The sequence below is a fragment of the Cebus imitator genome, unplaced genomic scaffold (genome assembly GCF_001604975.1).
Source record: "Cebus imitator isolate Cc_AM_T3 unplaced genomic scaffold, Cebus_imitator-1.0 Scaffold32, whole genome shotgun sequence".
Lineage (NCBI taxonomy): Eukaryota > Metazoa > Chordata > Mammalia > Primates > Cebidae > Cebus > Cebus imitator.
The window spans coordinates 779640-795903 of record NW_016107347.1 but is presented as its reverse complement, the minus strand read 5'-3'; the positions used below and the strand labels follow the sequence as shown (position 1 = coordinate 795903).

At 48.4% G+C, this 16264-nt stretch overlaps 1 protein-coding gene across 1 annotated transcript in view; it reads right to left on the bottom strand.

Moving 5' to 3' along the window:
* Positions 1–15139, bottom strand: part of TBX15 (T-box transcription factor 15) — a 115486-nt gene extending 100347 nt beyond the window's left edge. The window contains exon 1 of the mRNA XM_017524158.2: positions 14381–15139. Coding sequence (XP_017379647.1) covers positions 14381–14585 — 205 coding nt within the window. The 5' untranslated portion in view covers positions 14586–15139. The remainder of the gene's footprint in view (positions 1–14380) is intronic.
* Between the last annotated feature and the right edge of the window lie 1125 nt (positions 15140–16264).

Sequence of the window (16264 nt, the reverse complement as noted above, 5' to 3'; positions counted from 1 at the left end):
GCTACTGGTAGTCACCTCTCACTCTGCTTGTACAGTTATCTGGTTTCTTTTTCTTTTTTTAATAAAAGAATTAGTTCGTCGATTTTTAATCCCCAAGAGCGGCGAGAAGGACAATCATTTGCTTTTCTCTGACGCGGTGGGCAATGCCCGCTTTCTAGGCGTGAGCATCCCTGCCTCTTAGGCACCCAAGGGTCCTCCACGTCTGGATCCCACAGGACGACTTTGCTTTTTAGCAGACTAGCTATGATATTTACTGACCCTAGAATTACCCATTTGGAAATGGTTAGGGATTAAAAGTTCTTCAAGCCAGCGGATTCTTGGTTTCTAATTGCTAATGTTTGAAGTCAGTTTGATTCCTCGGAAATTTGTTCTGCCTGATGAAAGCAAAAGCTCCAAGTCCCCTCAGGGCGCGAGGTGTAAGACCCTTGGGATCCATTTGCATTTCTGTCTGCAGTTGGAGGGGTTCCTGATTTTTTTGTTGGGGCCGGGGGAGTCTTTCAACAGGGCCTCCCCGGTTAGCCCAGGTCCCCACATCCTCCAGGATCTAATGAGAGCTGAGAGCAGTGGCCATCCCCGAGGGTTCTGGGTTAGCCCAGGGTCCCCACATTTCTCCAGGACCTAATGAGAGCTGAGAGCAGTGGCCATCCCTGAGGGTCCCGGGTCCCGGGTTTCCAAGGCCCCGCCATAACTCCGGGCGCACGCGGCGAGGCTGCGGGGCCAGCGCGGAGCCCCGGGGCGCGAGAACAGGAACCCCGGCCGCGCCCCGAAGCCGCGCAGCCGGGCAGTGCCCGACCCCGCCGCCGCTCCCGCCCCGCGCTGCCGCCGAGGCCGGGCGGAGGGGCCGAGGGCTGGCAGAGGCGGCCACGGCCCAGTGCTGACTCGTGAAGGGCACCGAGCTGCTCTGTTTTCCCAGAGATGGGTGCACGGGAAGAGATGCAACCCCAGGCCTTTCCGCGGCGAAACGGAATCTGACATTCTTGGAGACGGGGAAGAACTGGACGTTTTCATCGTGCGTGGAAGAAGCTGGGGGAGGGGAAGTGAGTGGCAAGTAAGTGGGTTAACGGCTTCCCGGACCCCGAACTGCGGCCTAAACTACGCGCTCCCGACTGTGAGACACTAAAGGAGAAAGCGGCGAGGGGTTAGGAAAATCGGTTCATCCAGTTGAGAACTAGGAGCTAAAACTCCAAGGCTCCGGGCTGGGTCTATAATAAGGTCCTCTCTCATGTTCCCCTTCCAAGGGAACTCTACTGGTCTTCTGTAGTGGGTGGTTTGTGTTTTTGTTTTTTAATCCTCTAAGGCATATGGCAGCATGTTGGAAACTGTCAGCTCATTTGAGCCTTCCCAACCATATTGTAGAAAATAAAAGAAGGCAAATAAGAGAAAGTTTTTACATGCGTTTCTTATCTTCTTAGTTTCCCCAAATCACAATGTTTCTCTGGTTATTTCCATAAGCCATTTTTGTTAGTCAGATTTCTCTTAGTTATTCCGTTTACCTTCTACATGGAAGAACACGAAACCACTTTTTATAATTAAAAGCACCATTCTGCCCATCGAAAATGAAGATGGCATTATTACAAGATGAAATGCCAAATTTAGTTCGAAAAATTTCCACTTTCCCTGTTCTTTTAAATGGCATCAGTACAGTCTCAATTTCTAGTATTTTGACCGGTACTTCTTTTTGTTGTTGTTTGAGACAGAGTCTTGCTCTGTCGCCCAGGCTGGAGTGCAGTGGTGCAATCTCTGCTCACTGCAATCTCCTCCGCATCCCGAGTTCAAGCGATTCTCCTGCCTCAGCCTCCCGAGTAGCTGGGATTAAAGGTGCCCTCCACCACCCCGGCTAGTTTTTGTATTTTTAGTGGAGACTGGCTTTCACTATCTTGGCCAGGCTGGTCTTGAACTCCTGACCTCGTGATCCACCTGCCTCGGCCTCCCAAAGTGCTGGGATTATAGGCGTGAGCCACTGTGCTTAGCCTTGACTGGTACTTCTGACTTTGGTCACAGTCATAAGTTTATTTACAAGTTAAGTAAAAATGCCCATTACCTGAAAGTTGCAAATCTGGGATGCTCTAGAATCGTCATATGATACCTAGGGGTGACAAAGCTTTTGGCCCCTCAAATTTTATACATTCCCAATTTGTTAAGCTGGCAAAACACACACACACACACACACACACACACACACACACACANACTGCTACACAGAGACTAGCAGGTATGGAGAGTCACCTTAGGAGCAGAGGAACTAATAATGACAAGCAAGGAAGGTAATGACCTGGAAACTATAATGAAAATTTCTCTTTTGGTGACAATGTTAGCAGCAAGCATAAATTTCCACCTTCAAAGGTTTGACATTCTCTCTAGAGCTCTTAAGAGTCATCTACAAGGCAGTCAATATAATCTAGTAGTTAAGGATATTACTCTGGAACCACACAGGGCTAGGTTTAAATTCTGACTGGATCACTTAAAGTATAGTGGAACTGTGCGTCTGTGGGTGAGCTATTTAATCTGTTGAGCCTCAATTTCCTCATTTGTAAAATGGGGAAAGAATTACCTCCCTCCAAGGCCTACTGGGTAGATGTAATGAGAGAATGTGAATAAAACCATCCACACAGAATGTGGTACAGAGTGTGCTCTCAATCCATGAAAGCTACTGCTGGTTAGAAGTGGGGACACTGAGCAAAGACGTTGCTTGGAAAATTGGAGAAGTACAGGAACATCTATCTATCTTGGAGATAAAACGTGGGGCAGAGTCTATTTTGAAGAATGAGAACTGGATTCCAAAAGGAAAGAGCGGCTCCCTTTTCCTCTGGATGGTTGGGACCTCAGCACTTCTTAAGGGCTCTGGGCTTCTTGAAGGAGGCTGAGGAAAGTTTCCCTCCTCTGTTCCTCTTTCCTACGGAAGCCACCTTCTCTCTCTGTGGCCAGAAAATAATATAAACAAAGTCATGGTGAAACAAAAGTGTTAAAAACAAATAGTAAATGATCAAATCCAGGTTTCCGTTTTGCAAAAGGAAGAAAACTGGGCAAACCAGGGCTGCCAGATGTGGATTGTCCAGTCCTAAGCTGGACAAACCAGGGCTGGGGTTTCTGCTGTTTCTCTTAAAAAAGACTTCCCAGTCTCCTCTTTCCCGACATTCAGCTTAATTAAAGGGTTTCTTTTAATTTAGACTTTCTTCTTTTACTCTTTTCATTGTTGTGGCTGTTGTTGTTGTTGTTGTTGTTGTTTTAATTCATCCAAGCAACAGCTACCAATCCTCTCCTGCAGCTTCAACTAACTGGTACAACTGGCTCATTTTACCCAGAATCCTAACAGTATACTGGAGTATGGCTTTAGAACCAAAAAATGAATTCTCCTATTTCCTATCAGGTAAAGCTTGATCTTTTGGAGATTTCTGGGCTCCAGAAAGAAATATCAAAAACGAACCAAAAAGAAACATGCTTGTGCTATTCCACTTCCCTGTATCCAGAAAGGCCCTCCTGACTTCTTTGAGCAGAGTTCTGGGGGAGTTGGTAAAGCTGAGACTCCTCAGCCCCGCTTCTGCTCACCCACTCTTCCTACCGTATGCCAGCCAACTACTCCCCACCCCTTCCCCAGATGCTCAATCAGGCTGGCATTTTGCCTCAGTGGAACCTTCTATAGCAAGAGCTGTCAAAATTCCTTTCATCTTTATTCACCACAGGTACTCAAATTCTGTACTGTTTCTAACCATAAGCTATAAAAAAAGCGGGGATTCCACTTCAAGTCCCAGACATTCCATTTAGAGCAAAAAAAAATGGGGGCAGAGGAGCAATGGCTGCTATAGATTACAATTTGCAACAATTTCTTATCCAAGCTGCTCACTAAGGTGAGTCATCACTGACAATTCAATTGATAGGAATAATAGGCATTGTGCTAAATCTTTTGTTCCTGTATGTGTACTATCTCATTTAGTTCTCAAATAACCCTTTAATGAACACATTTCTTATTTCAGTTTCATAGATGCAGAAACTAGGGTTGAGGAAGATTAACTAACTTTCCCAAGGTCATACAACTAGCAAGTGTTAAAACCAGGGAGCAGACAGAACCAGTCTTACCCCAAGTATCTGAGCTTTTAACCACTACACAGTATAATTCACTCATTCATTGCACCAAATAGAAATGATAAGATAGAGTATTTTATGGGTGTTTTGATATACATATAATTGTTATATGTATAGCACAGAAGCTGGCACAGAGTGCTTGTTTAATAAATGTTGCTATTTGTTATTTTTGCTTTTATTGTGTTATTATTATTACAGTTTTATTATTATTAAGTGTTTCCTATGTAACAGTCACTTGTCCTAGGTTCTAGAGATAGAAAAACAATGAGGACAAGGTCACTGGCCTACAGTAGTTTATAGGGTAGTAGCGACAGAGGACGACTACTAAATCCACAGACTCCATGGTGGCAGAAGTCTGCACAGGGGCTGCACAGAATGGGGACATCAGATGAGGGTGGGGAGCCATCACTGGAGTTTGAACCCAGCTGCCGAAGTCTGTAAAGAAATAAAATCCTGCAAGATAGAAACATGAGAAACCCTCCTAGGTGTGTGTGCCTGACACAGTTTTGCATCTGACCCTGCCCTCAAGTTCAGCAGCTATGAATAGAGGCCTTGAATGCTAAGCTGTCTTCTGATCTATCTTGTTGACAAGCATTTTGCCTGTTACTAAGTCATCCTTTTAGCATTCTCCCATCTCTGCCATATCAAGATCTCAGCTTAGCAGACTAGACATGGAAAATGGTTCCTAGTGCTTTTCGCCAGGCTTTAATAGTAATGAGGGAGCAACTGATTTTTATTGGCCCACCAGTTCAACTCACCAGTGATGAAGTTGCCTTTTCAACTCTCATTTTTCAAATGCAGAGTTTTTCCAGTTATTTCTGGGAATGGCGCAGAAAATGTTCAAAGCATAAATAACTTACATTTCCTTTAAGTTCACGTAATGCCACAGAACCCTTTCAGCAGCGTTCAGGCAAGCAACAATAGGTTACATCAGACACAAGGACTGGAAATCTCCGATCCAGGACTTCTGAACATGTGATATTAATATAAAAACTTTTTCAAGAACTTCATGAAAGCTTTTAATTTTAGCTCAAAAAGTCTATTTTTTTTCTCATTCTTTGGCCTTGTGTTGCTATTGCTGTTAATTTCTACAACTGCAGTAAAATTCCTTTGTTCCAACAAAGTAAGAATGAGTCAAGTGATGGCCAAACTACTTTAGGAGAAAATGTTAATGTTTCAAAAAGCAACACCGAAGTTAGCGTCACAGAATCTTGCAGCTAAAAGGACCTCAGATGTCATTTGAGCCTTGTCTCCCTCATGTCACAAACGAGGAACTGAGGCCTCATCAGTGGCTGTAAAACAACTTTGAAACTTTTTTTTCATCATTAATATGTCTTATTTTAAAACAAACATCCCTGGTTCCAACATCAATTACAAAGCTAGCACTAAAATCTAGGACTCCTAATTTAAGCTCCTCTCGCCCTCTTTCTACCCTAAAAACATGTATATAGTCCAGAACACGAGAGTCTGTGTTGAAAGCTTTGCAGGAGAGTGAAGACGTATATATCCACATGAATAAGTAAAAAGTTTCTGATATATTTTGCAGTTCAGTATTCCTCTGTAAGCTTGTTTATACCTTTAATTTTCTAATGAAATCCTTCTTTCTAAATAGGGCCTAGGTATAGCCCCCACCCTTTGATGTCAAAAAATCAAATTATTAATTAAGCTTCTAAATTGAGAAAACTTCTCTGAACCCAGGGAAGACACTGCTGTGTTCACAACCACTTGTTGCCTCAAATGTTTGCCCCTCCCCACTGTGAAAATCATTTATTTATTTTTCAGGAGCAAGACTGGAAGCACTAAACCACCCAAGGCACCCAACTCCTAGGTTTACAATTCTGAGCGCTGTATCCTGGAGAGATTAAAGGTCTGGAGCAAGGATGCATCGGGACAGGACTTCCCTCCAGAAGGGAAGCCACTCCCGTGGGCTTCTTACAGAACAGTTATTTCAGCTACTGGTAGTCACCTCTCACTCTGCTTGTACAGTTATCTGGTTTCTTTTTCTTTTTTTAATAAAAGAATTAGTTCGTCGATTTTTAATCCCCAAGAGCGGCGAGAAGGACAATCATTTGCTTTTCTCTGACGCGGTGGGCAATGCCCGCTTTCTAGGCGTGAGCATCCCTGCCTCTTAGGCACCCAAGGGTCCTCCACGTCTGGATCCCACAGGACGACTTTGCTTTTTAGCAGACTAGCTATGATATTTACTGACCCTAGAATTACCCATTTGGAAATGGTTAGGGATTAAAAGTTCTTCAAGCCAGCGGATTCTTGGTTTCTAATTGCTAATGTTTGAAGTCAGTTTGATTCCTCGGAAATTTGTTCTGCCTGATGAAAGCAAAAGCTCCAAGTCCCCTCAGGGCGCGAGGTGTAAGACCCTTGGGATCCATTTGCATTTCTGTCTGCAGTTGGAGGGGTTCCTGATTTTTTTGTTGGGGCCGGGGGAGTCTTTCAACAGGGCCTCCCCGGTTAGCCCAGGTCCCCACATCCTCCAGGATCTAATGAGAGCTGAGAGCAGTGGCCATCCCCGAGGGTTCTGGGTTAGCCCAGGGTCCCCACATTTCTCCAGGACCTAATGAGAGCTGAGAGCAGTGGCCATCCCTGAGGGTCCCGGGTCCCGGGTTTCCAAGGCCCCGCCATAACTCCGGGCGCACGCGGCGAGGCTGCGGGGCCAGCGCGGAGCCCCGGGGCGCGAGAACAGGAACCCCGGCCGCGCCCCGAAGCCGCGCAGCCGGGCAGTGCCCGACCCCGCCGCCGCTCCCGCCCCGCGCTGCCGCCGAGGCCGGGCGGAGGGGCCGAGGGCTGGCAGAGGCGGCCACGGCCCAGTGCTGACTCGTGAAGGGCACCGAGCTGCTCTGTTTTCCCAGAGATGGGTGCACGGGAAGAGATGCAACCCCAGGCCTTTCCGCGGCGAAACGGAATCTGACATTCTTGGAGACGGGGAAGAACTGGACGTTTTCATCGTGCGTGGAAGAAGCTGGGGGAGGGGAAGTGAGTGGCAAGTAAGTGGGTTAACGGCTTCCCGGACCCCGAACTGCGGCCTAAACTACGCGCTCCCGACTGTGAGACACTAAAGGAGAAAGCGGCGAGGGGTTAGGAAAATCGGTTCATCCAGTTGAGAACTAGGAGCTAAAACTCCAAGGCTCCGGGCTGGGTCTATAATAAGGTCCTCTCTCATGTTCCCCTTCCAAGGGAACTCTACTGGTCTTCTGTAGTGGGTGGTTTGTGTTTTTGTTTTTTAATCCTCTAAGGCATATGGCAGCATGTTGGAAACTGTCAGCTCATTTGAGCCTTCCCAACCATATTGTAGAAAATAAAAGAAGGCAAATAAGAGAAAGTTTTTACATGCGTTTCTTATCTTCTTAGTTTCCCCAAATCACAATGTTTCTCTGGTTATTTCCATAAGCCATTTTTGTTAGTCAGATTTCTCTTAGTTATTCCGTTTACCTTCTACATGGAAGAACACGAAACCACTTTTTATAATTAAAAGCACCATTCTGCCCATCGAAAATGAAGATGGCATTATTACAAGATGAAATGCCAAATTTAGTTCGAAAAATTTCCACTTTCCCTGTTCTTTTAAATGGCATCAGTACAGTCTCAATTTCTAGTATTTTGACCGGTACTTCTTTTTGTTGTTGTTTGAGACAGAGTCTTGCTCTGTCGCCCAGGCTGGAGTGCAGTGGTGCAATCTCTGCTCACTGCAATCTCCTCCGCATCCCGAGTTCAAGCGATTCTCCTGCCTCAGCCTCCCGAGTAGCTGGGATTAAAGGTGCCCTCCACCACCCCGGCTAGTTTTTGTATTTTTAGTGGAGACTGGCTTTCACTATCTTGGCCAGGCTGGTCTTGAACTCCTGACCTCGTGATCCACCTGCCTCGGCCTCCCAAAGTGCTGGGATTATAGGCGTGAGCCACTGTGCTTAGCCTTGACTGGTACTTCTGACTTTGGTCACAGTCATAAGTTTATTTACAAGTTAAGTAAAAATGCCCATTACCTGAAAGTTGCAAATCTGGGATGCTCTAGAATCGTCATATGATACCTAGGGGTGACAAAGCTTTTGGCCCCTCAAATTTTATACATTCCCAATTTGTTAAGCTGGCAAAACACACACACACACACACACACACACACACACACACACACAGGCACTTTTTTGTCCCAAATTTTGTCTACATCCATTCAGAACTGATATTTTGATGTAGATATAGTGTTCTGGTGTTATATATGGTGTTCACACACATAAGTTTGTGTATAAGCACATACATTTGCGAACACACATTTTATACAGCTATCTATAGAATATATAAAACACCAGCTAATATTAAAAGTATAAAATGAAAAGTAGTCATTTGCAAGGCCTGTTTTCACTCTGGTATCGAAAGCTCATCACCAGTTTTGCAGTCGGCAAGATATCGTGCCTAAAAGTGAAGCCATTAATGGCATTGAATAAATGTTGATTGGTCCTCACTAGTTGCTTGAATTACCCTTTTCCCATTTCACAGCGGGTCCTCCCTACCAAATCACATTTTCCACCCCTGAACTAAGAGCAAGGAACTCACTTAAATTAACTAATGATTATCCTTCCCCAAAGAAGTGAAAACGGGACCCAAATTTATAAATTTGCTAATTGCTGTTCCCAGTGTAGACCCCTGAGTATCTCAGTCATGCATATATAAAATTCCAGGCTTACTAGAAACCAGGAAAAGCAAAGCAAAAATAAACCGCATGGATGAGAAAGAGTAAGGAAAGGAGATTGCACATTCCACCAGTTCCTTAGTTTTCCCTTTTGTGAAAAGTATCTCAAAAGGTCAAAACATAAAGCTCAGATGGGAAAATCATTTAAATATTTTCTCCTGTTGAACTACTTTATCTTTGGAGAGTAAGAAAGCAATCACCAGCTACACTCCCAGAATAATAATAGAATGGAGTTCTGTTTCCAGAAAGGAGAACGGCACATAACATGCCAATCTGCCCTCTATTCCTGTGGAATTTGCACAGCTCTGCCTTGCTTTAAAAAACTAACAAACAAACAAAAAATTATAGCCACTCTGAGAAGGAATTTACAGATTTAAGAAGTCATTATTTTTCTCCCGAGTGTGAGAAATAAATTTCTACCAGAGTCCATAATCAGGGTCTCAAAGCGGTCTTCTCATCTTATAATTTTTTTGGCAGTAGAACGATTGTGATGGACCTGAAATATTTCACTCAATAATAGCATTGGCTGCCCAAGAGAGGATTGGATGAACACAATGTTTAGGCCTTGTAAGCCAAAATGTATTTATCCCTTTCTCCTTGTGGACTAACATGAGGGTTAATGAGGAGGGACTCGTTTCCATGTTTTCAGGTAAATGGGGAACGCAAACCACAATACATAGTATTTTTAGTTTTGGTCCCCAGTTTAGGCATTGCATGCCATTCTTCACTCACTCCTCACGTGCTGTCTATATTAAAAGATATTTTAAAGAAGCTCTCTTTCATATTTAAAAGATTTTTATACCATTTGAAGTCATTGGTATGGGAAGTGTCAGAAAAGTGGCAGAGGATTTGCGTCACCATCATTTCAGTCTGAACTCCTATTTAAGAAATTAAATTCTCCCTTCCTCCCCGCATAAAAGTTGCCCCATGATACTTTCCTTCTGGGAATTTCACCTATACAAATCACGAAACCCAAAGTGGCAAGCTCAGAGCCCAAATATAGTGCTCAGTAAGAAATAATCTTGGGTTGGGTGTAGAAGATCTGAAGTCAGAATTGCATCGCCCGTAGACTGTGCGCGGAGCTGCCTAGGAAAGCCTTCGCTACCCACGAGGTTTGTGCTTTCCCCAGCGGGTCTCCGAGGTGCAGAGGTGGACGCCAGAGGCGGGTGAAGGGTCGCACAGCACTTCGTGGCAGCAAAGGGAGGACCCACACATCAGCTTGTTATTCCTGGGTCTACCATTACTGGCTTCTGAAGCGCGGGAGCCTAGGGTGGGGAGGGACCTTCGGAGGTACAACCCACAGCACATTTTACCTTCCCATCACAGTCCAAACTCTGCATTTGCGTTTCTCCATTTTGTGAACTCCCCATTTGCCGTGGTCATTTCTTTGGGTGGGAACAGGTTACAGTTACTTTCCTTTGCTTACCGGTTTCTATTGTGCCACCAGGCCGGGCGGGAGCTTTACATAGAATGTCTTCATAACCATCGCCACTGCCAGGGAACGCAGCCCTGCGTACCCAAAGGGCGTCTAATTTAGTACCATCGGATCAGTGCGCGAAAAAAGGCCCTTGGCGGTCATCCCCACAGCGAACAATAATCCTCACTGGCCCAGGACAAACTCGGGCCTTACCTCCCCTCTTGCTTCCTTTCACACAAGGTCACTTACCAAAGGCGTGACCTCCGCGGAAGACCGTTTTAACCTGACAGGCGAGTGCCTTGCGTAGGTTCACCAGGCCTCAACCTTGACTCTTCGGAGCCAGGCGCCTCCAGCCCAGCACCAGTGCAGGGGCGCGCACAGCAGAGCCGAACCAAGGTTCCTTGTCCCCACTCCAGCAGGCCCTTGGGCATCTCACTCTACTCCTTTGCTGAACACCCTGTCCCTGTGGTCCGAGCTCCGGCCTGTGCCTTGGCTCGCGCTTGCCTCACGCAAACACATTCTCGCTGGCTTGAACTCATCACTTTTTATCCGTTACTTAAATGTCAGTAAAGAGTCACTTCCTCCGTGTTCACCCTGTTTCCCTATTGGGGGTTGGAAGCGGGTAGAGAGGTGACGTTAGAATTCAAATCTCGGAGTTGTATTTTCAGCCAACAAACCATAAACTGGCAGATTAATTCAAATGACCACTTGATCTAGATAACTCCAAGGAAGAAAGTGCCCTGGGGCAGCCGCGGTCTCTGCGCGCGCTTTTCCTGTCTCATTTCACTAGAAGCAGAGCTGACGGGTGCGTGCGAGAATGCGAGAGCCTCCCACGTGTGCACGTGTAAGCGGAGTGTCGATCTGCCCGCGTGCCCTTGGATGTGCCTGTCTAGGTGCCCACCCGCGCGCGCCACCGCCTTCCCAGGCCTCTGGAGCGCAGCTGCTGCGAGGCCCGGCCTGAAGTCTCCGGAGGAGGAAATCCCTCCACAGAAGGTTTGAATTATTTCGCTCCGCGGGAGACCCGGCTTCGCCGCACTCAGCAGAAGATTTTGGCGGGAAAGGCCCAAGCCCTAGCTGAGGACTCCGGGAGAAGCCGGGGCTGAGGTCCGAGCGCAAATGGCGCCGCCGAGCGCCTGAAAACTGCCTGCAAGGCCGCAGCCGGAGCAGCTGTTCCAGCCGTTCCTGGCTCAAAAATTTCCTCTGTTGCTCTCGGAAAGGGCGGGGGCGAGCAGGCTCGAGAGCCAGGCTCCTCCGAGGCAGGTCTAGAGGCACTCCTACCGGCTTCTCCAAAAGACAGCGAATGCCGGCGTAGGTGTGGCAGCGGGGGTAACTCACAGACCCTTCTCCAAAGTCTGGTGGGTTTTGGGGATTTTCAGGGCCACCAGTCTCGGTGGAATTTTTGAAACACTTGAAATACATACTGCGTCCTCGGTGGAGTGAGTGGCTACAGCGCACAGGCCGGACTGATCCCCGGCTGCTGCAGGTTGGTGCCCCAGACTGCGGGTGCTCGGGCGCCAACCAAAGCCAGCTCTGTCCAGACGCGGAAAGAAAAACGGGCTGTGAAAAAGCAAAAGGCCACGTCTTTGAATGAAAGTCAAACATTAAAATCGGACCCTAGGGTTGTCTAGAGATATTCTGAGGCTCCGGTAGAGGAGACTAAAACACAGTGTTAGGAGAGACAGTGAGAGTGCTCTAGGCATGCGCCTGTGCCTGCGCGTGTGTGTTTCATTCTTCCCCAAAACAATGTTTCGCTGTTTTCCTGTTCCCTGTTTGCTGTCGGCGTGGGGGCGGTGGAAGAGCCACGCAGCGGCTTCTGGGCCCTAAGAAGAGAGCTGAAACAATAATGAGGCTCACCCAGAAGAGACGCTTCCCTGAGCAAAAGAGGGTGGCCTGCGCTACTCCTCCATACATGCATCTTTAAATGTGTCCCTGTGTGTGTTCGTAGGGTGCTGCATTACAGAAAAGAAAGGCCTAAAAACAACCCCAGGCCCTGGTCGCGCCTTTCGCTACCGCGTGAGTCTGCTGCCCACAGCTCCACCTCTTCTGCTCCCTGGTCCGCAGCGTCTCCAGCCACCGCGCTCTCTTTTTTCTAAAAGATCTTTTCTCATCCTACTACCAAATCGTTAAGAAAGGCTTAGCCATTTCTGGAGCTCCAACTCGGGGATTTCCCCGGCCCACTAAAAGGTCAGGTACGGCCTGCAGCCCAGCTCCGCAGAAAGCCAGACGGTGCTGGGCTTTCGGCTTCTTGCTCCTAGACCCTTGCCCTACAAATATATTTCGTTTTCTCTAATATAAATACCCATCTTTCTCTTTTTAAACAAAAATGATAACGTAATGAGAAATGACCAACCGAACTCTGTTACATAAAGTTAGTTCTATGTTAGATCGTCCATCCCACCCCCATCCCGCTGGAGCATGTAAACAGAATTCAAGAGCTTAGTGCCCCACGTTGACGCCCTGGGATGGTCTCTTTTTGCCTCATTCCCTAACTTTTCTCTCTTCCGCCTCCTGAACGGAACTCAGGCTGAGGAGAACGGCAGAAATAGCAAACTCTGATCTGAGTCTCTAATTATGACCCTGCGTATTGCCCCTCTTGAACATAGGGCCCCAGACGGGCTCCGTGAGAACTGGGGCCTCCCAAGAGAAAACTTCCCCGGGACAGGACGTCTGCCACGCGCAGCTAAACAACTTCTGTTTTTTTTTCCGCGACAAGGAAGACAAAATAAAAGAACCTTCCAAGTTTTAAGGTGTCATAACCCCTGCAAGAATTTCTAACTGTATCAAGAGATCTTGACAATAGATAAATGGGGTGAGGAAATAGGGTCTGGCCAGGGAAGGGAAACACACGTTAGCCCAGCGTCCCTTTCTGGAATGCCCACGCAGGAGTCCGCGTGGACCTGCACTTGCATTCAAATACAGGAGAAGGCTTGGATGGATGAAATAAATCTCCTTTTAATTTTCTTTTCATCGACTAATAAAAATAATTCCCCAGCACTAAACTCAAATACCGTAACGGGCCACAAAAACACGGAGAATTCATAAAACCTTGTCTCTGCAGGTCACCCGCTAATCGCATTATTATTAGCCTCGGGAGCATGGAAATTGAACTGTCACTGCCTAAAGGGAAAGTAAGCGACAGCTGTCCCTCCTTTGAGTTGGACAGCTTTTCGGCCGGGATCCCCAAGCTCCTGAGCCCGAGGCCGTCTCTACCCCAGTGCAGGCCGCTGCCCCCTCCCCGGGCTTGGCAGGGTGCGGAACGGGGTCCACTCCCCAGTTCTGGCTGTTCAGCAGGAGCACCTTCCAGCGTGGTTTTAGAAGTCCGGGCTGGAAAGCTTCTGAAACCGCTAAACCACGTCTCGAGCGTTGTGTGTGTGTGCGCGCGCACAGTCAAGATTCTTCTGACAACAGCTGTTCCCCCGGGCTGTTTTTGCACAGTTGAAATCTTGGCACTTAATACAAAACCTTAAAGTCGGCGTCTCCCCTCCTAGGGTTCTGTTAAAATACAGACATGACATCCGCCCTACTTTTTACATGTTCTGTGCACATAATATACATGTGTTACGTGTAGATCTGAGACACAAATCAATCGTACCCACACCCTAAATACACAGAGGTGTGGGCCCTGACCCAGCGAGCAGAGTATCGTTTCCATTCTTGTTTCCGTAAACGCCAAAGAAGTGGAAATACAATTATGTCCCACCATGGAAAAGTTGGTGAGAGAAGGGCAAGAACGAGGTTGAAGGCTAAACGAAACAAACTGGTCATTCCCTGAGACTGAGGTAGCGGACTGGAGAATGCCGCGCCAGTCCTCCCGAGTTCTCAGAAGCGAGTCCCAGATCTCCGCTCCCGCAGTGGCCTTCGACCTGCGCCCCTCCCAACCCCAGTGACCCTCAGCCCTTCACCCACGGACACCCTGAAAGCTGCGCTCTGCTAGCAAAAGAAAAGAAAATGCGAGCCAACAGGGCTCCTTGCTTAAGGTTGGCGACGAAAAATCCAAGGCTCAGTCCAGCCCCAAAAATTGGTTCCAGCGAATTTACGAAGGCTCAGTGCATTTGCGCGAAGAAAAAGAAACCCATGTTGGGGCAAGGCAGGGCGTCAACGGCAGGGCCTTGCTCCTCACCAAGACTGGCGACTGGCCCTTCGGCGTCCCCTCTCCGCCCGCCTCCCGCGGTCTCAACCGACGAACTCACCCGGGTGGGGTTCCAGGCCGTGTGCCGCCGCGTCCTCCGTGTCTCCGAGTGGGCCCGCGGGGCTCAGCGCCTCCATGGACAGGTCCAGCCCCTTCTCCTCCCAGTCTCGCAGTTTCCGCTTTTTATTTGAGCCGATCAAGGCTTCAACGGAGAAAGCATGTGCTCTCGAGCTCAGGGCGACTGCAGATCTTCTCCTTTCACTCATTTTAGCCGCCCACACCCCGGCCTCCGCTTGCCCCCGCTAACGAGGGAGCACCGCGCGCCCTCAAGCTCGGAGCGCCCACCGGGCCGGGCCCGGGAGACGCGGCGGCGCGGCGGCCGAAGCTGAGGCGGCGGCTTGCGGGTACTCTGCACACTCCCCCTGCGTCCTCCTCCGCCCTCCGCTGCCGGATCGGACCTGCGCCCCTACGCTGGCCCAGCTGCTAGGAACTAGCGCCCCGAGCGCCGCCAGCTCGCTGCATGAGCGCCTGAGTCCTGCTTCCCACCCACCGGGGCAGGCGCTCACAGGCTGTGTCCACTGAACTTCATCTTGGATTTTGTTATTATTATTATTCTCTCCCTCTCTCTCTCCCCCCTCCCTCTCCCTTTCTCTCCTCCCTCTTTCTCTTCCTCTCTGCCTTCCCGTCCTCCCTCTGATCCAAACTTCTGGGAAACTTTTTTTTCCGCTAAATTCCTCCCTTCCCGAGGAACAGGGGGCAGGCGGTGCGCTCCCGTCCGAGGGGTGAGGGAGAGGGAGGGGGGGAGGAAGAAAAAGACTGAGGGGGGAAAAAGCCAGCCCCCAACCAATGGCAAGGAGGGAACAGGAGAAACTCCGAGAGCGCGAACCAATGAGAGGAAAGGAGAGACTGAGGCCCAAGCCAAGGCTGCGCGATTGTCGTCCCCTGGACGCTCCTGGGCCGACTTTAACCCCTGGCTTCCCGGTCCCCCCATGAGTTACTCCAAGAGGAAGGTAGGACAGTTGAAAGTCGAAGCCAAATCTGAGCCTTTACAAACCCCTGCAAATCCTAAATCCATACGTTTTTCTTCCAGATCTGCTGGGTTTCATAGACACTGCAAGCTCAGAGGCATTTTAGATGTAGATCCGGAATTAGGGGGTCTGACAAAATGTTAACCTGTCCAAAACTCCAGAAAAACGATTCTGATCATCTCGCCTCGGCCCCAGGTGCGTTTGAATCTGCTGATTCCTCCTGTATATCGCCATACAGGTTTTTAATGTTCCTATTAAACTTTTTCTAAGCAAATATGGTTAAGGCAAAAGAAAACAAACAAACAAACAAAAAAGCCCAGTTACTAACCAGGGTCTTGTAACTGAAAATTCCAAGATTGTTTCCTCCTTCCAGCTCTACCTGGTGGAGGAGGAGACACAGGCGTCTTGAGAGCAAGAGGCGGGCGGAGGAGCACAGGGTTTGGGGAGAGCCCCTCGGGCATATTCCAGCTGGGCCCCTCACTGCAAATAAATACTTTCCCTGCGACCCGAACGCTGGGCTGCCCTTCGCCTATTCCGGGCTCTTGGTCCGGAGAACCTATGGAGAAGTGCCAGGCGAGAGCAGCTAGAAACTCTAACAGAAGAGACGGAGCTTTTTCAACATTCTCTGTAAATCCAGTTACCTCCAGAGCCTGGCTTTCCCAGCCAGGTGATATCCCCCTGGCTGTCCCCCGCCTTTTTCAATCTCTAAGGACTGTATTCAACATGAATTTCTAAGGAATTTAAAATCCAACACTCCTAGCCATTCTTAATTCCCACATCCCTTCCCAAGTTACGCCACTGGTGGAGGACGGCAGGAGACCCCCGAGCTCAGAGAAAGCTCAAACCGGTTGCGAAGTCGGTCCTAGCCAAGCTGAAAAAACGTCTCGGATTTCGCGGACAGCGGCCTAGAAACAGCG